General features: G+C 42.4%; 1 protein-coding gene across 4 annotated transcripts in view; it reads right to left on the reverse strand.

Annotated features, from left to right (window-relative positions):
• Positions 1-24,526, reverse strand: part of ZMAT4 (zinc finger matrin-type 4) — a 172,857-nt gene that overhangs the window by 88,029 nt on the left and 60,302 nt on the right. For all 4 annotated transcript variants that reach the window (XR_004644626.1, XM_034762023.1, XM_034762021.1 and 1 more), the window contains exon 3: positions 14,589-14,678. Coding sequence is in view for 3 of the 4 variants with exons in the window: in XM_034762023.1 (XP_034617914.1) it covers positions 14,589-14,678 (90 nt within the window). In the remaining variant the exon portion in view is untranslated. The remainder of the gene's footprint in view (positions 1-14,588; positions 14,679-24,526) is intronic.

The following is a 24,526-nucleotide window of genomic DNA, read 5'->3' on the forward strand; positions in this document are numbered from 1 at the left end:
TTGCTAGAATATTTAAGTTTGTGCTATAGGGAAACTTGGGATGCTGGAAACCTACTGTAAATGACTATGTTTCCATCTACAGTCAGTAAGACAGCAGCATGTGCATTTTGTCACAACCCGCTAGAACAGCAAAAAAGCAGGTCAATTTTCAACACTAGAAATGTTCACCATCCATCCAAACGCTTGTGGATTAGGTCAGAGGAACGACAGCAGCAGGGAACAGCAAAGTGTTTGTGCAGCTCACACCTAGTCCATCTATCATGTTCCTTTTCATCACAAAGAGCCATTGGAAAAAGGACTGTGTCTACACTACAGACCTTACTATAGCACAGCTGTACCCCTGCAGCTCCACTGTTGTAAGGTCTCCTGTGCAGCCGCTCTATGCCAATGGGAGAGAGCTCTCCTGTCACCCCCAATGATTGGCGGTAGCTATATCGGAGGGAGAGTATCTCCCTCCAACATAGCGCTGTCCACACCAGAGCTTTTGTCAGTGAAACTGATGTCAGTCGGGGGTGTGTGTGTTTTTTTTCACACCCCGATGGACAAAAGTTTTTTGCCGACAAAAGTGCTCGTGTGGACATAGCCTAGTTTTCATTCCTTTGCTGATTTTTTCCTTAATTAATCTAAATCAGTTGTAGCCCCTGGGGGAAATCCCACAGAATATATTTTCTACTCTGAGTGCAACTCACACTTCTGTGAAATGGGATTCAAGATATTTTACATGTTTTCAAAGAGGAATTACTTGAAAGTCAAGCGCACAGTGAAAAATGCTCAGAATTCATTGATCATCAGTGGCTGCAATACATAAACCACCACCACCTGAGCTCTTGTCTGACAACCTTATATACCGAGGTGTTTATGAACCTGGGTCTGTGTGCATGTGTGTTTGTCCTATGCTTTAATTTGTTTGCAGTGTTGTTGTAGCCGTGTTGGTCTCAGCATATTAGAGACACAAGGTGGGTGAGGTAATATCTTTTATCGGACTAACTTCTGTTGGTGAAAGAGAAACTTTTGAGCCACACTGAGCTTCAGGCCTGGAGAAAGTATTAAAGTGTCACAGCTGAGGTGAAAAAGCACAAGTAGTTAACACATATTCTGAAGGGCCAAAAGTGGTCCATTAACACCTCTGCAGTCACAGGACAAAAAAAAGGGGGCTTAGTGGGTTACAGATTTTTGTAATAAACCATAATTCCAGTGTCTTTATTAAGACCACGATTTTTAGCGTTTAACAAAGTTATGAATTTAAGTTTCCAGGCTCATCTTTTGATGGCGTTGTGCAGTTTTGCTTTGAGGATGAGGACTGAGAGACAAGATATGGAGTGAACGTTTTGTGAAAAGTGTTTGCCCATGGGTGATATGGTGTCCAATAAAAGACAGTACCTCACCCACCTTGCCTCTGTGCTTCAGTGACATTGTTTCATTTCAACCTGCTTTTATGAATGGTGCGCAGTTTAAAAAAAAAAGCCTCAGACTTATGCATCTTACTTATACTGTATTCACAATGTCAGCTCTTTCTTTTTCACTGATTCTCAGATCACTCAAACTATTCCTCTTTTTTCTACTGGCCACTAAAGTTTCTGGTTGAGAGTTTCAAAGCCTACTGGGGAATTCAGTCACACAGCTCCCATTAATTTCAAATGGGAGTTACATCGCTAAATCCCTAGTTGGCTTTGAAAGTCTCAACATCCATGCATAATGCAAACACACCTTCCCTGTTAATTCCCTCTATCCATTTTTTCTTATGTTTATAATGCTAATAAGCACCAGCAGTAGGGGAAATGTTTTGGCTAAAGCATTATTAATTAAATATACAAGTCTGCAGCATTTTGTCAGTAGCATTGCCTTCCTTATTTCTTCCCTAAGGGTAAATTCCCTGCACAAAAGTGTCCAGATGCTCAGAGCCTTGCTCTAACCCTGAGGGGTAATTATTCCTTTTGTCACTTTGTCGGGAGATGGTTCTGTATGTAAACAGATGGACTATAGGGACCTGATCTAGGTTCCTTTCGTCATTGGTTGAGTGACATGAAGATGATAGCATTGTGTAACCAACTGGTAAAATAACATTCCTCGTATATCAAGACGACCTGGACAAATGCTATTAATAAGCCAGTCGGGGGTTTTGGCAACGTTCCAATGGACTGCCTTGCCAGAAGGTTTAGGAAGGAAAGCAGGCCAGGGGAGTTTAGATGCTCTGCAGAGGTGACATCTTGCTTAGGGAAAGGCAATCTGCCCCTTCCAGGATGTACGCCTCACATCAGCAAGGGTGAAACACACACATACCCACACACATGTGCACACCTCACACCTGCTGGTCTGCTCACAGTATGGCACTGCCATTGTTCAGGAGATAGTCTTCTTCTGCAAATGAAGGCACAGCATATACCAGCACTACAATTTGGTAAGTCTCATAAAAACACCCATCTATAGTCTTGTCTACACAGAGAGTTGCAGTGTTTTAAACTAAGGTGTGAATTTAAACCAATTCTGCTACACAGGAACAAACCTTTGTGTGGGCACACTGATTTCAGTTGAGCTTCAGTCAACTGGGAACAAAGTTAAGCTAAACTGCAGTAAACTATTCTTAAACCCAAATAATGTCCACACAAGGGGTGGAACCAGCTTAACTAAAATTGGTTTATTTAACTGGTACACGTTTTGTGCAAATAAGTCTTGTATTATTTTTTCTCACTTCTTCATGTGCTCCTCCCATTTCTTTTCACAGCCTCAGTTGATAAATCCTGGAATAGGTGGATTTCACATTTCACTATTTGCTCCCTAGGTTTTCCTAACAGGAGGTTGCTGGATTTTGTAATTTTAGAATTTTGTCCCTGCAGCAATTCCACATGCTGCAGGAGTGGGAGGGGAGAAAGAAAGCTCTTTGGACCCTGCCATTTACCCCTTCATCTGCTGCTCAGGTGAAAGTCTCCTTAGTGATACTCTGTGCTAACAGAGACAACTTCCTTCCTCCAGGTTCTCAAGGACTCCATTTAATTCTCCCCTTCTTCTTTTTTATTTCACCATTCTCCACATCACTGGTTTTAGAGATCTCATCACTCCAGCTGCTTGAGTCTGGCCTGCAGATTCAACATTACACCAGCATGCTCTCTACTCCAGTTTCTGCTGCATAGCCCTTTCCTCAAAGTCAACCACATCTCCCATTATGGGCAGCAGCTTAGAGCCAACACCAGTTCTGAAAGGCCTTGATCTCTGTTGGAAGCTCTGTCATGCCAGCCTTGGTGGCAGGAAGCGTCTTCCCTCTAGGCAACCATCTTGTCTCCTTGACAACCTCTGGTTTCTAGGCTGCCATACTTCTTTGTAAAGTGTTTTTAAGAACATGGATTCCTGTGAGGGTACAGTCATTGGTTCCTCTCTGGAAGGCGTTGTGTTGTACTATAGCCAACCCCTACTGTTCAAAAGTCTCAAGTTAGGCCCCAAAATCTTGAAACTGGCTTAAAGATCGTGAGATTTGGAAACCTTTGGGGTTCATTTGTTCTTGCTTTCTGGGTTTTGAACCTTTGGGGTGCACGCAGGGTCACATTTTCCAGCTTTTCTCCACAACCATAAAGACTAGAAGCTTAGTTTATCTGAATCTGAGATTCTCATGTCACTACATTTCCAGGAGCTGGGGCTTCAAGAAAAACCTTGTATATTATAAGATTGGTGATAAAAACATGAGAGTTTGCAGCTCTGGGTGGGGCCCAATGGAGGTAGATTCTGTAGCTTCTCATTCGAAGCTGAGAGTTCAAGCCTCCAGCCCTGGCATCAATCCACCAGTGAGAGCCTTTACTTATATTTCCACTGGCCTTTCTGAAACACCATCAGTGCTCAGGGCTGTCGTCCGGAGCCCCACTGAAATAAAAATGCAAAGCAAAAAGCCAGCAATGCAAATGGGACTAAGCAAGTGCCCAGACTAGGAGCCTAATTGTTACATGCATGTTGCAACACGGATCTTTGAGCCATCTTAAAAAGAATATTTTCACCCTTTAATTTGAAAAAATCTCAAGGTGTACCCTCCCTCCAACTGTGGCTCCACCCAAGTCATGATGGGTAAGACCAGCTAAGCTCTGACATGATGAGCAGAGTTTAACAAGTGACCGTCAGCTACTGACCCTGAAAATATCCCCCTTTCCAGAGGGAGCCACACTTTGCTGTTTCACGAAATCCAAATTGGTTTTGCCAGCCCAAAGATGAAATAATTCCACCAGAAAGGAACTCATCACAAAGCGCTTTGTCTTCATGCGTGAGCGCTATCACCCTTGCATAAATTGAGAGCAGAATGTATTTTATTTCTAACCCCAGAAAGATTACTTGAGATTTCATTCTGTTACACTTTCGCCAATGACAAGACCATTCATTTTCCTGAGATTTTGTATTCATGCCTAGCCATGCTGCTAATTCACAGGGCTTCTTTTAATAACATTATAAACTTCAAAATGAATCTTGTACATCCAACAGAATTAACTTTAGTTATTCAGATGCCAGTTAACAAGTTGCTAAATGGCACAATCCTTACAAGAGACTATGCAGCTGCAGTCCTTTGCTGGATGTCCCTTAAGCGATGTTAGGGAAAAACAAAGAAATTTATTCAATCAATGTGAACCTCCTGTCTTCGTTTCTGGGTTTCACTAAGAATAAAAGATAATATGACCCCCTGAAATATAACAATACAAAACATATCTCCAAAAGCAATGAGAAGCGTCTTAAATAGGAGTTCATTTCTGTGCATCAAGAAAGTGCTGCTGTTAAAAAGCTATTTTCAATAATGCTAAGTGTAAGGTTTGGATCGCCTTCATTTCAGCCTGTGCTTTTATTATCATCTAAGCAAAATGCAAGTGCTGATTTATGGTGATTTGTATCTGTTGCTGAAAGATTTGTTGCACTTTACATCCAGCACATTACTTTGAATGAACAATGTTAGACTAAGGGCCATAGTTCACAAAATAAAATAATCCAAGTTCTGCAGCTCTGACAATGGCATAGCTCTCTCCTAATTCAGGAGGGAAATAACAGATTTGCCCTTAGGCTTAGAGCTTGGATCCCTGCTTTTGGCTTCAGTCAAAGATGTAGCTACCAGGCTTCCCAAGCATCTATTTAAAACTAGCATGACAAAGCACTGGAGAATATAGTGAAAGGAACGAGTCTTTTCAATGTCTGTGTTTCTTTGTTTCATGGCTTGAAAGGGGAACAGAGATGATGGAGCTTGTGGGGATTAGTCCTTGATCCCCCAGCTAGGAAAGGTAAAGCCGGGAAACCACCATTTTCAAATTGGTGTCCAGCTCTTGGCTCATTCACAGACTTCTCTCGCTTCATTCCGGGCTGCCAGTTTTTTCCACTTTCAGTCCCCGCCCTGTCTCCAGGATCAAGTCTCACAACTGAAACAGCTCAAAACCTTCTCCACGTTTATTGTACCACCTGCTCGAAGGGCCAACACACAATGCAGGGAGACTGAACTCGGCATTTGCCGATCCTAGAATATCTGTGTGAGAGAGCCTTGGACCCATGACTTTGCTATAGCTGAACCGCTATGTCCAACTGCCAAGCCACAGGTCAGAACAGTCACCATATTCTCTAGGACATATTCAAACTTTAACAACCTGTGAACCCCTTTCACTAAAATGTCAAGTCTCGCAAACCCCCTCCTAAAAATGAGTATTTCCAGGGATTTTCTCCTTTACCTGAGTATAAATTATAAAAGCAGTGATCTTGGAAATATAAAATTTGTTTTTATGACATGCTTATTGCACACTATTATTAAATTATTATTTATCATTACAGTATTTTTATTACATTATGAAAACGGCAACACTCTTCCAAGATCTCACTTTCGTAGCTTGTACCACTTTGAATAAGCCTGTTAGAAGACAAGACTCCTATGTTTCATCAAGGAGTATCAAATGTGAAGCAGCATGAAGATATTTAAGAAGCCAAAGAATTCCTCCTACACAAGCATTCAGGTCTTGAGCAGTCCAGGCAAACAATGCACGTTACAACAAAACTTAAACTTGTTCTTCATAATAATTTTAAAAACAATACTAGCTGCCTGTTTAATTTTAAAAACAGCAAAAAATATCCACCCCCCTTTCCATTTCTTATAAGAAGTCCCTAGTGACAGCTCTGTCCGCCATAGGGAATTTTTTTCCCTGAGAACCTCCTATAACATTTTGTGAAACTCCAGGGGTTTGGGAACCACTGCTCTAGGAGAAAGGGAATGCACAGTGGCAAGAATCTCACACAGAGGACCCGCCCCTTGTGAAAAAGGGCCAGTTACCAAATGAGAATAAACTCAGATGTAGTTAGCATTACTGTAACAATGGAACTGTAGCAGGGCAGCCTCACCTTGAGTGGGCCCCTCTGGCAGGCCATGGCACCACCAGTATGCCTGCCTCAGTTTCCCCTTCATTCACTCATATAAAGGAACACAGTCTGTGTCCATTTGAAACCCCACCCTTGGACATAATTTATTCAGGTACACAAGAAATAATCTGCAGAACCCTCATGATAAAACCAGTCTTCCCCAAACCCTAAAGGACAACAGACTCGCAACAGTTATCCCTACTCCTGGCAGGGACATCATTTCCAGCTCACCCTCCCAAGAATCTGTCTCCAGCCTGGTGCTACTCTTGGACCCTGTTCCAGGGCCTCACTCTCTAGGCCATCCACAAGAGCATTCCCAGATCCACTTCTTTCCCATCGCTCCTCTTCTCCCATGGCCCCAGGTCAGGTCCCCTGAACGCGGGCTCCCTGCACTGATTCACCCCACAGGCCTCCTCACCTAAGAGTCCTACTCCTGCTCAGGGAACCTCCCTCCAGGACCAACCCCTTCTCCTTGGGCTCCGTTTCCCACAGCCCTCCACTCAGGCTGCTGCAAGGGGCCTTCCCACAGCGTTCTACGCACCCAGGCAACGCTGGCTGTGACTCCAACCCCTACTCCACCCTCCAGCATCAACCCTCTTGTTTTGGGCTCAGCTTCCCTTAGCTAGGCTGGCTCTTCGCCATGTCCCCAGGAGCCTCTGCATGAGCTCTCCTATGACTCAGTGGGTTTCCCCAGCCGGGGCCAGTCCTCACCAACAACAGTCTTCACCTTTTGTTCTCCCCAGCAGCTCTCTAGTCCAGCTCTCCTGTGCTGCTCCTGCCTCTCTCCTCTCCTGGTCAGGCAGCCCCCCGCCCTTCTCTGTCTCCAACCGCTCTCCCCTGCTGCTTTCCTGTCTCTGATTCTCTCCTCCTCAGGCAGCTCTCCCCTGACATTATCTGTCTCCTTTTCATACAGTCCAGGTGCCTTCTCTTACACCCATTTGGGGCTGGAAGGCAGCTGATGAGTCATACGTACATGGACCCTGCTCCCTGTTAAATGGGCAAATCACCCTATGACTGGAACCAACAGACCTGTCCTACCTGTGGACTAGAGATAGAGAAGCTTAGGCCTTATGGACTAATGAACTGGGACCTAGAATTCTGAGAGCGCCTGTCTCCCTTACCCAAAGCAGTGTCATAAGAACATAAGAACGGCCATACTGGGTCAGACCAAGGGTCCATCCAGCCCAGCATCCTGTCTGCCGATAGTGGCCAATGTCAGGTGCCCCAGAAGGAGTGAACCTAACAGGTAATGATCAAGTGATCTCTCTCCTGCCTCTGACAAACAGAGACTAGGGACACCATTCCTTACCCATCTTGGCTAATAGCCATTAATGGACTTAACCTCCATGAATTTATCCAGTTCTCTTTTAAACCCTGTTATAGTCCTAGCCTTCCCAACCTCCTCAGGCAAGGTTGACTGTCCACTGTGTGAAGAACTTCCTTTTATTTGTTTTAAACCTGCTGCCAATTAATTTCATTTGGTGGCCCCTAGTTCTTATATTATGGGAACAAGTAAATAACTTTTCCTTATTCACTTTCTCCACACCACTCATGATTTTATATACCTCTATCATATCCCCCCTTAGTCTTCTCTTTTCCAAGCTGAAAAGTCCTAGCCTCTTTAATCTCTCCTGATATGGGACCCGTTCCAAACCCCTAATCATTTTAGTTGCCCTTCTCTGAACCTTTTCTAGTGCCAGTATATCTTTTTTGAGATGAGGAGACTACATCTGTACGCAGTATTCAAGATGTGGATGTACCATGGATTTATATAAGGGTAATAAGATATTCTCCGTCTTATTCTCTATCCCTTTTTTTAATGATTCCTAACATCCTGTTTGCTTTTTTGAATGCTGCTGCACACTGCATGGACATCTTCAGAGAACTATCCACGATGACTCCAAGATCTCTTTCTTGATTAGCTGTAGCTAAATTAGCCCCCATCATATTGTATGTATAGTTGGGATTATTTTTTCCAATGTGCATTATTTTACATTTATCCACATTAAATTTAATTTGCCATTTTGTTGCCCAATTACTAAGTTTTGTGAGATCTTTTTGAAGTTCTTCACAGTCTGCTTTGGTCTTAACTATCTTGAGCAGTTTAGTATTGTCTGCAAACTTTTCCACCTCACTGTTTACCCCTTTCTCCAGATCACTTATGAATAAGTTGAATAGGATTGGTCCTTGGGGAACACCACTAGTTACCCCTCTCCATTCTGAAAATTTACCATTTATTCCTACCCTTTGTTCCCTGTCTTTTAACCAGTTCTCAATCCATGAAAGGACCTTCCCTCTTATCCCATGACAACTTATTTTACGCAAGAGCCTTTGGTGAGGGACCTTGTCAAAGGCTTTCTGGAAATTTATGTACATTAGGTCCACTGGATCCCCCTTGTCCACATGTTTGTTGACCCCTTCAGAGACTCAAATAGATAAGTAAGACATGATTTCCCTTTACAGAAACCATGTTGACTTTTGCCCAACGATTTATGTTCTTCTATGTATCTGACAATTTTATTCTTTACTATTGTTTCGACTAATTTGCCCAGTACTGATGTTAGACTTACCAGTCTGTAATTGCCGGGATCACCTCTAGAGCCCTTTTTAAATATTGGCGTTACATTAGCTATCTTCCAGTCGTTGGGTACAGAAGCCGATTTAAAGGACGGGTTACAAACCATAGTTAATAGTTCCGCAATTTCACATTTGAGTTCTTTCAGAACTCTTGGGTGAATGCCATCTGGTCCTGGTGACTTGTTACTGTTAAGTTTATCAATTAATTCAGAAACCTCCTCTAATGACACTTCAATCTGTGACAATTCCTCAGATTTGTTACCTATAAAGGACGGCTCAGGTTTGGGAATCTCCCTAACATCCTCAGCCGTGAAGACTGAAGCAAAGAATTCATTTAGTTTCTCCGCAATGACTTTATCATCTTTAAGTGCTCCTTTTGTATCTCCATCGTCCAGGGCCCCCACCAGTTGTTTAGCAGGCTTCCTGCTTCTGATGTACTTTAAAAAAAAAAAATTATTACCTTTTGCGGTTTTGGCTAGCTGTTCTTCAAACTCCTTTTTGGCTTTTCTTATTACATTTTTACACTTAATTTGGCAGTGTTTATGCTCCTTTCTATTTACCCCACTAGGATTTGACTTCCACTTTTTAAAAGATGCCTTTTTATCTCTCACTGCTTCTTTTACATGGTTGTTAAGCCAGGGTGGCTCTTTTTTAGTTCTTTTACTGTGTATTTTTAATTTGGGATATACATTTAAGTTGGGCCTCTATTATGGTGTCTTTGAAAAGTGTCAATGCGGCTTGCAGGGATTTCACTCTAGTCACTGTACCTTTTAATTTCTGTTTAACTAATCACCTAATTTTTGCATAGTTTCCCTTTCTGAAATTAAATGCCACAGTGTTGGGCTGTTGAGGTGTTCTTCCCACCACAGGAATGTTAAATGTTGTTATATTATGGTCACTATTTCCAAGCGGTCCTGTTACAGTTACTTCTTGGACCAGATCCTGTGCTCCACTCAGGACTAAATCAAGAATTGCCTCTCCCCTTGTGTGTTCCTGTACCAGCTGCTCCAAGAAGCAGTCATTTAAAGTATTGAGAAATTTTGTCTCTGCATTTCATCCTCAGGTGACATGTACCCAGTCAATACGGGGATAATTGAAATCCCCCACTATTATTGAGTTCTTTATTTTGATAGCCTCTCTAATCTCCCTTAGCATTTCATAGTCACTATCACTGTCCTGCTCAGGTGGTCGATAATAGATCCCTCATGTCACAGAGAAACGTGGTGTCAAATGCAGCATCCATTATCAAAAAAGGACACTGGAGCATCTTCTGAGGCTGTGTCCATAGCAGCTTTATTTACAAGCTGATATTGTTCAGGTTAAAATAGAAAGGGCTGCTATAGACAGTCTGGGTAGTTTTCCATGGGCTGAGAAACTATAAAACCCAGAGTGATGAGGAAGGGGGCCTTGGTCACTGCCTTTAACTGGGTTCTCTCCCCGCCCAGTAAGTTGTGAGTCTCATGGGTGTAAAGCCTGTTGACTCTCAGGTCAATATTCTTGGGTTTAATAATGTTCCCGGTCCTAGGTTAGTCTTTGTCTGCTCATCTGATGCCATCCATGCTTGCTCCCACCACCAGGAGAGAGACAGAATCTTCCTCTGACAACTGGACTTGGGTTCCAACCCAGCCTTCCAACCTGACCTCTGAACTCTTCCTGCACCTACCTACTGTTAAAATAGAAGCTTATTTTCCCCTCTATGTTTTATTAAGTCATTTTCCCACAGACATACCAGTAGTTTTGTAAGTCAGCTGAGAATGGTTGGTTGCCACCCAAGTAATATTTTCATCATCATTTAAGAAAAGAATTCTAGAAGGAAAGCTGGTTTTGTAACACGCAATCCCACCCCATCCTCCCTCATGTGTAAGTAGAGAGAAAGAGAGAGGCAGAAAGGGAGAAAGAGACTGACTCTCTGTTTTTTTTGTTTTTTCCAAGAATGCCTAAGTAACGTAGGGACACAGGTCCAACTGAAAGTCAATACAACTTATTATTATTATTTATATTATTGTAGTGTCTAGGAGTCCCAGTCATGGCCCAAGACCCCATAGTGCTAGGCACTGTACAAAGACAGAACAAAAAGGCAGTGCCTAAGCATAAGCTTCATGCTAATACGTCACTTAAGTACTTTTGAAAACCCCATCCAGAAAGTTTACATCACGTGTGTGATTATTAAGGAGTCCAACCATGAGAAAGAACCCTGGACCGCTTAGCAATAACCATGAGATGCATCTAATCATCACAGCCAGGACACCACCCAGGCACTAGTTCATTTGGGCATTTTATCATTTAACAACACAGGGGTGTATATACAAGAGTATGATAGGACCATGCCCTTAGCCATGTCCACCGAAGGCACAATTGCAGGCTGCAGACACGCAGACCTTGCAGTAGTCTGACTTCGGTTTCAGGGACTTTCTTGCCTCCAGTTATGGAGGTAGCAGCCCCACCGCTCAGAACTGCAGTGGACTAACCTCAAAAATGACAACCCCGATGAGGGGTGCCGCATGCATGACGACTTTGTACCATGTGATGAACTAACAAGAGGATTCCGCTCAGACAGGAATGGAGGGGGATGCACACAGGGACCTTGCTTTAGAAACGCTGTAGAAGTAGAGTGTGGTAACACAGGATGGCAACATCTCTGCATTTCTTTGCTCTATTGCAGCTAAAGAAGAAATTGTAGTCACCCAACACCAATTCCTTTACGCCAAGCAGTTTATAGCTAGTTGGAAATTTCAGTTAAAAGCACTGCTCAGGTACAAGATATGCACATTATTAGAAGTATTTAGGCTTTAAAACAGAGCATTTTCTTTAATTTCTGTGTAATTATTCCACATGTGACTTAAAGCATATATTAAAGCTTTCACCAGGAACTAAAAAAAATATTTATAGTACAAAAATGATGTACTGATAACTTATCTGCTGATTCAGAATATGAGCTTCAAAACAAGAAGCCTATATCCTTTATGCTTCTTTCACAGATACCAACAGTATCAGCTCCTTTGTTTAACTGTCTGTAGCATTCCTTATAAGGCATATGGTACTCTTTGCAATATATGTTTTGATATCATTTCTTAGGCTCCCTCAAGCAATTCTTGCCTTAATAGCATCTTTCCTCCCCTTCAATAAGCGTGGTCGCCGACTAGGGCTGCCATACTTCTTAACAGTACCTAATAGTACAAACGGGACCAGGAAGAATGAACGAATGGATTTCTCCCCATCCCAACCTCTGCCCCAAAGCGTACAAAAAGATTCCATAGTCTCGGTCAGTCTTAAACAGGGCCCATTCCCTATTTACAGGTGATGGGGAAATCCTGAGGAAAACTAAATTTGTCAAGTCAAGCCATGATTGACTTCAAATTTCAGAGCCTGTGACCTTCTCAAATTGTGACCTGGTTCCAGCCTGTGACCTTCTCAAATTACTTTCGGCTAAAATGTTAAGCACACATTTAAAAGAAAAGGTCAACAACCAGTCAGTATGCCAAAGACACCAGGTTTGTTTTACAAATAATTAAAATAACAAAAGGCTGCCTAATAATTGGGTTGTGTAAATTCAGTGCTTTGTAGGACGAAGGCTTAATGGCTGCTTAAGGAATGGAGCATATTTTCATAAGCATCAGATAATGGCAAATATTATCCTCCATGTTATTTAAAGGTCAGCTGGAAAATGATGTTGATCATGTACAGTTGGAAAGGCCTGTGTCATCAGAAATGTACAGCTGAAACAGGCGTTGCTTCCTTGAAACCTTTGGAAGACCAAGCATTTACGTTCATAGTTAAAAGTTTACAAGAGGTAGGATACACTCTAGAGTCACATAAATATACCATTTTCTCTGCAAGAAGGCCAAGGTACCCTTTTTGATAACATATGTTTTTACAGAGAAACATAACTGGGCTCCAGTAACATCATACTCAAGTAACTGCATTTTTAATATTCATTAAAGTCACTATGCCGTGGCTTCAATAACACTACCATCAAGCTGAAATGAGCGGCAATGATGTTATCATGCTGCCTTCAAGAGACGGTCTAAATATCTCAACTCTGTTGGCTACACATGAATACAAAGGACTGGATAATATCTGAGCAGGAACAAGCAAAGCATATTCCTCCTTGGAAGGCCTGGGAGAGGACAATCATAACAGACTGAAACAGATTCTGTTGTGCTGGAACAACACTCTGAGCTTGGAAAAGCCAAAGGATACATAAGGAAAGCAAAATTGTCACATGGCGATCACCTAATGGACAGATGGGGGATATGATGTATTACATAGCCACAGAGCATATAGACTCGCTGGGTGCATAGGCAAAGGGCAGGCACAGAGCCGTCAGAGCAAACTCAGGCTGGTTTCTTATTAGCAGGAGAAAACAGGAAGTCAAATGGGCTCCAAAAGCAAAAAGGGTGAGCGTCTGGATGCTGAGCAATGTGCAGGGAAGGGTTGGATGGAATTAGAAAGTAGGTTGGAGGCACCAAGGGATGAAGTGAGAGACCCCAGGAAGGAGCTTTGAACAAGACCCAGATCTGAAGAGCGGATTGTTTCACAGTAAGAAATATTTTTAGCGTGATGTCCATGGCTTTTGCTGCCCAGCTCCCATGAATATTAAATCTCCCACACTGAACTGTTCGTGCCAAGTGATCTAAACTAGGAAGAGAGAGATATCAATGAGGGCAACACAAAATGGACCTAAGTGAAAGGATCTTGAGATGGGCAAAGAGAGCAGCTGTCACAGCCAAGTATGCAGAGAATTGCCAAGAAATTGAAGTTGATACATTCAAAGGCCGTAAGGAAGAGTGGAATCAGGGTTACAGGACACACTAGAATGGAAATTGCTCACTGATGTGTATTTCTTCCTTCCTCATTTTCCTTTGACTAGTTACTCTTGCCCATGAATCACTCTCTAGCTGCCTCTCTAACACAGTGCTTCCCTCTGCTGTCACTGGTTCTCTCCCTGATGTTTTCTACCATGGGGTAAGAAGGTTGTGCACAAATATCATCTGAATGTATGGAACCTGAAATGACTTCAATCCAGACTTCCAGTGGAACAGTTACAGAACTTTAATCATCACAATTAAAGAGCAGTTTTTACTACCCCAAATTCAAAGGGAACTAGACTGAAAGTGCAATCATCCACATAGTCATTAGCCTTTCAGTCATTTCCACTGCAGTTCACCAGCCAACAGACTAAATGTTCCCTTCGTTTGACTCTTTGATCTCACTCCTGTCCCTGTTATCTCATTAGTTGTCCCCGGAATCATTTGGTTTCCAGGTCCTGTGGATCCTCCCCTTAGGCTGGGGGGAGGTCCTTTGGCAGTGGGCAGGTCCTGGATTCCAATAGGAACAAACTAAATGTCTTTCAGACAGTTTGGTCTGGCTCTGAATGGACTGAATGCATACTAGATTTGTGTCGTGAGGCTACCTTTTTTTCTGTCTTTTCTACAACAAAGACAAGTAAAAACTAAAAATTCAATTACTGCTGCTGATGCATGTCATATTTTCTGTATCATTTATGGAAAATTGTTTTCAGTAACTTAGCATTTCAGCTACCCCAACTGGTACCTCTGGATATGTGATTATCTGATGCTGTCACAGGTAGTACATGCCTTTGCACAGGGTCACAGATTCACAAAGCAGCACAGAATAGGGCTCTGAAACATACTCACGTTTTCTGATCGGAGCTTCTTGGCCGGGCAGCCTCCATCTATGGGATGTAGCATGTAGTAAAGTCTCACTTTGCTCGCATGTTTCCGACTCTGTGAAGGAAGAGCGAAAACTGGTGAGGCAACAATCAAAATATTCTTACTGGACAGCAGAGAGAACCAAAACTTGAATGAGATTTATCAGTCCCCTTGATAAATATAAATCCTGGGATGCGAGAGGGGGAAACCCTTAGTGAGTAACTCCTACATTCAGAGAACATTTCACAGAGCTTTCACCATGACTGTGGAACAGAGTTTAATCCTGGAGATATTGTAAAGCCATCAGATATGGAGATAAATGGTACAACTTCATCTTGAATGCTGCATTCAGTCCTGGTTGCCCAGCTCCATGAAGATCGAGCAGAAATGGAAAAGGTTCAGAGAATGGCAACACAAATTATTAGAAGCAAAGAAAGATTTCCATCCCAGGAAAGATTTAATAACAAAGGATTAGACATTTATATGAACTGGAACTTCCACAATTGCTGCACTTAAGATAGGATAAAAATGTATAAGGGATATAAAACCTAATGCTCCAGGAAATAAGTAAATCAATAACTGCATAGGGTTAGGGCAAAACTTCCCCTATGGGCAAAATTATCAGATAATTGTGCATTATAGAGCTTTTATGCCTTCCTCTGAAGCATTTGGTGGTGTCCACTGCCAGAAACAGCATACTGGACTAGATGGACCTTGGTCTGAGCTAGCATAGAAATCCTGATTCTCCTTCTCTCCTTTTTTTAGTGGTGGTCTCAGATAAACCTTGCCCAATACTCTGAAAATCTAGGAGGTTGATTGTTCCTGGAACTAAGCTCCACTGGCAGGAAAAAGGCCCAAGTTAGTTCCATAGTTGTTAAAAAACAACCCTCCCACCCCAAACAAACATTCTGCTCCCAAGTGCTAATGCTCTGTTTTGTTTGATAACAGCCATCAGCCTCTCAGGAAGTGGGAATAAAAGATTTGTGGACTTAAAGAAGAGAGACCCCAGTCGCCCACAGGCCCAAGTTCCATGTGGGGCACTAGTTGCTCCACAATAAAATACACTTCCAAGGAATGAACTCTTCCCAGGTTAGCAACTTGGGGGCTGTTTTCCCTCCCCCAAGAATATTTAGGACAGTTGCTTTGCTTGCTCAGTAACTTTCCCAAAGAGTCTAGACAGCAATCAATCAATATGTGCATAAACACAGCAGCAACCGCCGCCGAAGAGCCCGACGTGCTGCCCTTTCCCCTTGGCCGCCCCAAGCACCTGCTTCCTGCGCTGGTGCCTGGAGCCGGCCCTGGCACTACCTGTGCTTCATACTCTGAGATAGGAAATAGAATGAGAAATCAGGACAAGTGTTGAAGGGTGAAGGACCTGCTTGGTCCTCAGGTCAGTCAAATGCAAGTGAACAATACAGTACACATGCCAGTAGCACCAGGAAACCAGCATGCTGACCAGCTAAGAGACAGACCGGAGGTGACAGGGTGCCTAAATACTATGATAATGGGCCCATGACAAAGGTCAGATGATTAGAGAGAGAGAGAGAGAGAGAGAGAATAACGATTAGTCACTGTGACAGGTTTCAGAGTACCAGCCGTGTTAGTCTGTATCAGCAAAAAGAACGAGGAGTACTTGGTGGCACCTTTGTTAGAGACTAACAAATTTATTTGAGCATAAGGTTTTGTGGGCTAAAACCCACTTCATCAGATGCATGTAGTGGAAAATACATTAGGAAGATATATATACACAAAGAACATGAAAAAATGGGTGTTGTCATACCAACTATAACGAGAGTAATCCATTAAGGTGAGCTATTATCAGCAGGAGAAAAAAACTTTTGTAGTGATAATCAGGATGGCCCATTTCCAACAGTTGACAAGAAGGTGTGAGTAACAATAGGGGAAAAATTAGCATGGCAAAATAGTTTTTACTTTGTGTAATGACCCATCCACTCCCATTCTTTATTCAAGCCTAATTTAATGGTGTCCAATTTGCAAATTAATTCCAGTTCTGCAGTTTCTTGTTGGAGTCTGTTTTTGAAGTTTTTTTGCAACTTTTAGGTCTGTAATCAAGTGACCAGGGAGATTGAAGTGTTCTCCGACTGGTTTTTGAATGTTATAATTCTTGACGTCTGATTTGTGTCCATTTATTCTTTTGCATAGAGACTGCCTGGTTTGGCCAATGTACATGGCAGAGGGGCATTGCTGGCACATGATGTCGTATATCGTATTGGTAGATGTGCAGGTGAACAAGCCCCTGGTGGTGTGACTGATGTGATTAGGTCCTATGGTGTCCCTTGAATAGATATGTGGACAGAGTTGGCAATGGGCTTTGTTGCAAGGATAGGTTCCTGGGTTAGTGTTTTTGTTGTGTGGTGTGTGGTTGCTGGTGAGTATTTGCTTCAGGTTGTGGGGCTGTCTGTAAGCGACAGTATCTCTGTCAACTGTCTTAGGATAGCTCAGGAACAGAGAGAGTAGCATCAACATTGTGTCATATATACAAAATAAATAAATAACATCCTCTGATGGCAAGTACTTAGCACTATAAATATTCCAGTTTTTAATGGCTGAAAATAAACAAAACTGAGAGCAGTTAAACTCCAGACCTGGTTATTTCAGTTTCAGTTACAAGAAAAATGCCATTGAGGCAAAAAGAAAACTGGAAATAACAATTACTTGAAATTGCATTGAGGGTCAGTTTCATGCTATTTCTTGCATTAATAATTTTGCATTTTAAGCAAAGTCATTACAGTGATTCAAACCGCATTTGTTTCATGCTTCTAGGAGTGGCCAGTACCAACCTCCCTCTTGGTTAATTAAGCCCCTTGCCCCTTAGTGCTCCCAATTCTGCTAGAGACAAGACTCCTTCCCACATTTATTTTTATGTCGGACAGAACCCCGAGGCCTTCAAAGAGAAAGACTCTACAGCAGGGATGCAGAAGAGTCGTCTAATTTGTGACAGAGAACACACTTTGTGTAATGCTTTAATAAATCTGTGCTCTGGACAGCTGAAAAGGGAAAATGAAATGTACTCCTCATATTAGTAAAAACCCTGTGATTTTTAATATATAAAGAAGGATTAAAGCTTCCACAGCAAGAGCCCTAAATTGCTGCAGACAAGTTTTTAGGGCATCGCTTAATCAGAATCAGAGTCCTTGTCTTCCTTGTCTTCCTGTAGATCTAAGGGGAGAAATCTGCAGCTAACAGACATGCAGACACAATCCAGACATGCACAGCAGCTATTATTATGCAAACAAGTTTGCTCTGAATTTCCATTTTTGAGTGAATGAACCCCTGCAGAACAACTGCACCACTAGATTATAATTTCAGATCACAGATTTTAATGGTAATTTAATTTTTTAAAATGGCAAGAGTGGTGGAACAGTTTTTCCATGGCGAACGTGGAGCTAAATTTGTATGCGTAAGCAGGATCATGCAATGAATTAAAACAAACAAATAAAAAGATGGAACAAATCAGTGCAGATAAATAGGGTCACGTATGTTTCCCCACCTCCTCTTCTTATAAGGCTTCAGAAAATGGATTTTCCCTGACAGGCCTCAAATCTGTCTAAAACCAGTGTGGTTAGAGCTAAATAGAGGAAAATCCAAATGCCTGTACTATCAAAGATTAAAAGTCAAGACACGTGATTAAGCAATTTAAAAATGATAGAGTTAATCCATTTGAATTTTAAAGGATTGAGCTGAGCAAGTCAGTCCCATATGTCACTGGTCCCCCCCAAGTTTCTTCCTTGAACTTGTAGCAATAGCATATGAACTTTTCTTTGTGTTTCACTCACTAGAGATCTGCACAACTGGAAACCTGGGGCCTGCTCCAGCGCTCAGTAAAGTCAGTGCAAAGGCTCTCAATGATTTCAGTGGGCTTTGGATTGGGCCCAAACTAGGCAAGAAGTATTGAGAGTAACACTGGTACTTCGCATTTGGACGCAGTACATAGCACTGAATGAGCCTTGTTCTCAGCTGCACTGTGGGGCACAGGTGCTTTGCACTACACTGGTAGTGTAAAAGAGGACTGCCAGTGAGCGTCAGTGTAACGCACAGCCACTGTCAGACCCTTTTGCACTGAGAGGGGTACAAACAAAAGAAAATCAGGCCCAGTGTTGTTATGATGCTCTGAAGCTGTTAAGTAATTAATCGATGAACCCTCACATCCCCCCTGTCAGGAGGAGAATATCCCCATTTCACAGGGATGCACCTAGCAGTTAATGGCCTGAAGTCACCGGGTACAGAGAGGACTCTGCTCCTCATGGGGTCCGACCCCAAGGGGCTTGGCCAGCGTCACACTGCACAGATGTGATGCAGCCAGGTAGTTCCTGTGGTTAAAACCTGGGACTGCACACCTGGAATTCTGAGTTCTGTCACAGCTGTACCACACACTCCCTGGGTGACCCTGGGAACGCCTCAGCTCCCCCGCTCTAAATGGGGATATTGATTCTCACCAGCCTCACTTGGGAGTGGCGAGGTTTGATCCCGTGTTAGGAACACAGACCCTGCCAGCCTGGTTCAGACCCCAAATCCAGCTACACCTCTACCCCGATATAACACTGTCCTCAGGAGCCAAAAAATCTTACCGCATTATAGGTGAAACCACGTTATATCGAACTTGCTTTGGTCCGCCGGAGTGCGCAGCCCCGCCTCCCCCAGAGCACTGCTTTACCACATTATATCCGAATTCGTGTTATATCAGGTCACGTGATATCGGGGTAGAGGTGTAATTCAGCACCCTCTCTCTGACGATGCCCAGCACCAGAGGCTTGAGAGGAAGCTGTAAGAACCTCGCAGTAGTAGATGTGGGAAAATCTGCCCACATGGAGGTTTCAGCCTAACCCCTAATACAGACGGTTATATCCATTGTAAAATTTCTTTAGAACACTTTGTCATCATCACATGGAAAGAGCTGTGAGTGCAAAGCATTCTTACAAGGACAATGTGGCTTTTCTATTTTGGTCTGTTTAGTTCTACGCTTTGTGCAGTCTAGCTGTATGTAGCTATACTCTGCTGTCTGGCTGAGTTTATATGCAGTACAGAAAGATTATTTTTAAAGATTAAAAGACAAGATTTTAGTAAATCATTTTAAGTGTTCTTTTCTGGATGAGACAAAGTGCTGTGCAATAAGTGATCTCAAAACATCATTAAAAGGCAACCAAAGCTCCATCTCTATGTAAAACACCTTTATTATATCTTTAGATTTATACGTGCTAAAAAAGGGAGATTATATGCTCCAAGCATAACTTCAAAATCTAGATCAATAAAGATCCCTCACATAAATGAACTGCAGCTAATATTATCCAGCAGAGCTTTGCTGCTAGCCTAGAACTCAGGACCTACCCCAAACCTTTGCAGGTATTTAGTAAGCCTCTCATTTACTGTAAGGGGTAGGAGATAGCGGGGCAGATTTGTCAACCCACTTTATCTGTGGTACTTCCTGCATTTACATGTGTATTTATCACCTTAAGAACCTGTCAAGAGCAAAGTGATTATTTACAACATCCTGCTTGCAAACAGTCCTGCTGGCCCCTCCACGTTGCAGACTTGAAATCTGCAGCTTGGAGGTGTTGGAAAGGGTAAGTGTTAAGAGAGGTGGTGATTTGACACTGGCTGACAGCTTCTCTGCTGCACTGTGCTCTGCAAAGAACATAAAATGCCTCTGAGCAGAACAAATTTCTTCAGGAGAAAAGTGTTTTGAATCGAACTTGGGGGCCCAGTTGAACAGTTTCTATCCCTTCACCACGTTTCAGAGAACAAAGGGGCATGAAGACATTCAGCTACTACAGCAGTGAGTACCGTGGATGCTAATAAATACATACAAAGTGCCCCATTTCCTCCTCGTTACATGCTTTGAGTCAGTTCTGTGTACAAAGATGCTGTGGGAGATCACTCCAAACTAAATACGAACCATGGTAGGTTGATATAACTCTGCCTCTTCTGACAGTTTGCAACCAAGTTCTTGTAGATGTCAGGAGAAAAGAGCCTAAACCAGAACCATTTACCTGAATTTGGAGGTATTTGGATAAAATGGGACCTAGGCCTCGACCCCTGATTCATTTATTCACTCTAAAAAAGAAATCTACTGATTCATCTCCTATAGCCCCAAAAGTTGTCCTCAGAGTGCGCTGTGTTTTTGTGTCTGAGTACTTCCTTAGTGGTTTAATCAAGTGCTATGCACTAGACATTTTTATTTCTAGTCTCTGCATTAAAGGAACCATCTTCAAATGGGAAAAAACTCCGCTTAATGCAATGCAGTTTAAAGATAACTTTCTCCAATGAAATAAGCTAGGAAAGGGGCTGTTTTCCTTCTGCAACTGCAGAGATCTGCTAGGTCAGAGTTCGGGTACTATGGCAATAAGAGCCATAGAACCAAATAGATTAGATTAGATCAAATAAATACCTGTCCAGATAGATAATTATCTACCTACTTTGAATTTCTTTAATACAGCAAAGGTGATACAGAAGCAAAACAGCAGCAATTATTTAATGTAGGACAAACAGGAGCCAAACTTGCAGCATAAAGCCAGACTCACCCCCTTGAGGCTGGCGTTATAAATCACAGTTCTGCAACAGGCTTTTATTTTGAGAGAGTGCAGCACCATAGGTGAGATTATACAATTACATTCTCTGCTGGATAATAGCATCAAGCAGGTCCCAGGAAATTAAAGACAATGGTAGTTTCAGGCAGAGTAGCTCTGCTTGTTCAGATAGGAAACATTTTGTCTCTGACGCTGGGAGGGACCTGCGACAGGAGCTATTTTGCTTTTTATTGACGAAAGTTCTACCGATCGATCGGTCTTGGAGTTTTATCCTGCCGCCCATCACCATAGTATCTGGGCACCTTCGGTGCAAAATCAATAGCAACAGCCACGTCCCTACTGGATTTCATGGAGTCTCTGGCATGTCAGACCTCTGTTTGGGGTAATGGTTAGTTTTGGAGGGGTGATGGGAGTGATGTTCTGTACATATTTAAAAAAATACTCAAACCCTTATTTCCATGGTCTAATTGGCTGCAGCACACAACAAGCTTTCTTCTAGCCAATCAGCATGCCACAAGCCAGGAACAGAAATGCGATCCATTGCTACTTTACTCCGCCAATTTAAGCTGACGTGACAGTGTGAAATATCTCCCAATCCTGCAAGGGATTTCTTGAACACCCGAATGGGGCACAGCCACATCAGTGCCAAATACCCAGGTAAAATAATGTCCTTACTCCTACTCGAGACTCCCCTGTTCCTACATCCAAGGATCACATCACCCCTTTTGGCAACAGCATCAAAGATATTAAGTTAGTTTGACCAGATCTATTTTCCATAAACCCCTGTTGACTGGCATAAATTATATTACCCTCCTTCAATTCTTTACTAAATCGAGTCCCATATCAGCCATTCCATTACGTTATCTGGGATCTGTGTCACACTGGTATGCTTATAATTCCTGGGTTGTCCAGTTTAGCCGTATTAAATATTGGCACAACATTAGTTTCTCCAAGACCTCTGGAACTTCCCCGGTGTTTCAAGACTTTTATTGAACATCAACATTAATAATCCACATGGCACCTGAGTCAGCTCCTTTAAAATTGTTGGATGCAGGTTATCCAGACCTGATTATTTAAAAATGTCTGACTTGAGAGATGCTGTGTAATATCATACTGAGTTACTGTTGGAATGGAAAGTATTTCATCAGCATCATATGACGAATACATCATCTGGCTTTTTCCCAAATGCAGAACAGAAATATGTGTTGAACACTCAGGCCTTTTCAGCATTGTTATTGACAATTCTACCATTCCCATCCAGGAACGGTTTGTTTTGGTTCCTTTTATTCCTAATACACTTAAAGAATTAATAGATTTAGACATTCATGGATTCCAAAGACAGAAGGGACCATTGTGACCATCTAGTCCAGGGGTTGGCAACCTTTCAGAAGTGCTGTGCTGAGTCTTCATTTATTCACTCTAATTTATGGTTTCACGTGCCAGTCATACATTTTAATGTTTTTAGAAGGTCTCTTTCTATGTCTTTAATATATAACTAAACTATTGTTGTATGTAAAGTAAATAAAGTTTTTAAAATGTTTAAGAAGCTTCATTTAAAATTAAATTAAAATTCAGAGCCCCCCGATGGGTGGCCAGGACCCGGGCAGTGTGAGTGCCACTGAAAATCAGCTCGCATGCCGCGTTCGGCATGCATGCCATAGGTTGCCTACCCCAATCTAGTCTGTACAAAACAGGACATAGAACTTCCGCAAAATAATTCCTAGAGCATATATCTTTTAGAAAAACATTTAATTTTAATTTAAACTGTATCAGTGATGGAGAATCCACCACGATCCTTGGTAAATGGAAATTGCTTCTTATTGTCCTTAACAATATGAGCTATAGATTTCTCCTGGTGTCCTTTTGGCATCAGTTCCTAGCTTCTAGTTTATATTCACTGCTATCAACTTCTTTCCCCCCACATTTTACTTGTATATCTATAAATGTTATAGCTGCTTTTATTTCCTTGCTAAGCCAGGTTGCTATTTTAACCACCATAGCCTTCTTTCTCAACTGTAGCTTTTTGAGCAGCTAGGGAAATATTCTTCACTTTTTCAGTTTCAATTCCTTCTCCCAGCTCATTTTGCTTATAATTGTTTTCAGCATTGTGAAATTGGTCCTTTCAAAGCACCAAGTATATATTTATTGGTTTGGACTTTACATTTGTTATGTGCAAACAGAATGGTTAAGTCATGAACACTTGCACGTACACAATCACTAATTTTTAGTTCTACAATCAATCCCTCCTTATCTGTCAAGACAGGGTCCAAGACCGACTTCCCTGTGGTGGATGCAACACTTTTGGAGTTAGGAAATGATCATCTATACTTTTTAGAAATGTCAAGGACGTTTTAATTCTGGCAGCATGAGACCTTCAGCATGTCACTCAGAATGAAGTCCCCCAGGACATAGCAGCTTCCCCCCCCCACACACATACCATATATAAGGATCACACTGCAGAGGGACTTGCATCTTGTTTAAAGCACCGACATACTTCTTACCATTGCAGAGTTATGCTGTGGCTCTAGCTAAGAACTGTCATCTGGTGGACTCCACATACAATCCAGGAATAACTGAGTTCTGCTCCCAACTCTGTCAACTTGGGCAAGTCACCTAACCACTTTGTGCTTCAGTTTCCCTATCGGTACAAAGTGGATAATAATTTGTACCGGTGTGTGAGGATTGATGTCTTTATAGTACTCTGACTACTGTACATCAATTCTAGTATCAGCGTTCTTGTTGTCAGACCCTACTATGGCCTTTTGACATCCCTCTGCCTGGCGAGTAGCTATGTATGCAAGAAGAGACACTTCTCTCTGGATACACACACAACTTCTTCTCATGCCAATGAGAGTTACGCACAAGGTCAGGCAAGACTAGATCTCCTAACCTTTGCAGGAGCTGTCTGGTTACGTGGTTCTGGCTGGGAAAGTTTTGCAAACCCTACCAGCTTTTCCTTTCTTTCTTTCTTCACTTCACTAGTGTAAATCAGGATTAGGGCCAATGAAGACAATGAAATTAAACCAGTGTGTCCAGTGGTGGGAGAGGGGAATGAAGCTTTCGGGAATCCATGCTGTTCTTGTTTCTCTATAGGATTTCTTCCATATTTAGAATATCCACACTATGGCCTGGTCTATACTACGAGTTTAGGTCGAATTTAGCAGCGTTAAATCGAATTAAGCCTAGACACGTCTACCCGACGAAGCCCTTTTTTTCGACTTAAAGGGCCCTTTAAACCGGTTTCTTTACTCCACCTCCGACGAGGGGATTAGCACTAAAATCGGCCTTTGCGGGTCGGATTTGAGGTAGTGTGGACGGAATTCGACGTTATTGGCCTCCGGGAGCTATCCCACAGTGCTTCATTGTGACCACTCTGGA

The sequence above is a fragment of the Trachemys scripta genome, chromosome 2 (assembly GCF_013100865.1).
Source record: "Trachemys scripta elegans isolate TJP31775 chromosome 2, CAS_Tse_1.0, whole genome shotgun sequence".
In the NCBI taxonomy this organism is placed as follows: Eukaryota; Metazoa; Chordata; order Testudines; family Emydidae; genus Trachemys; species Trachemys scripta.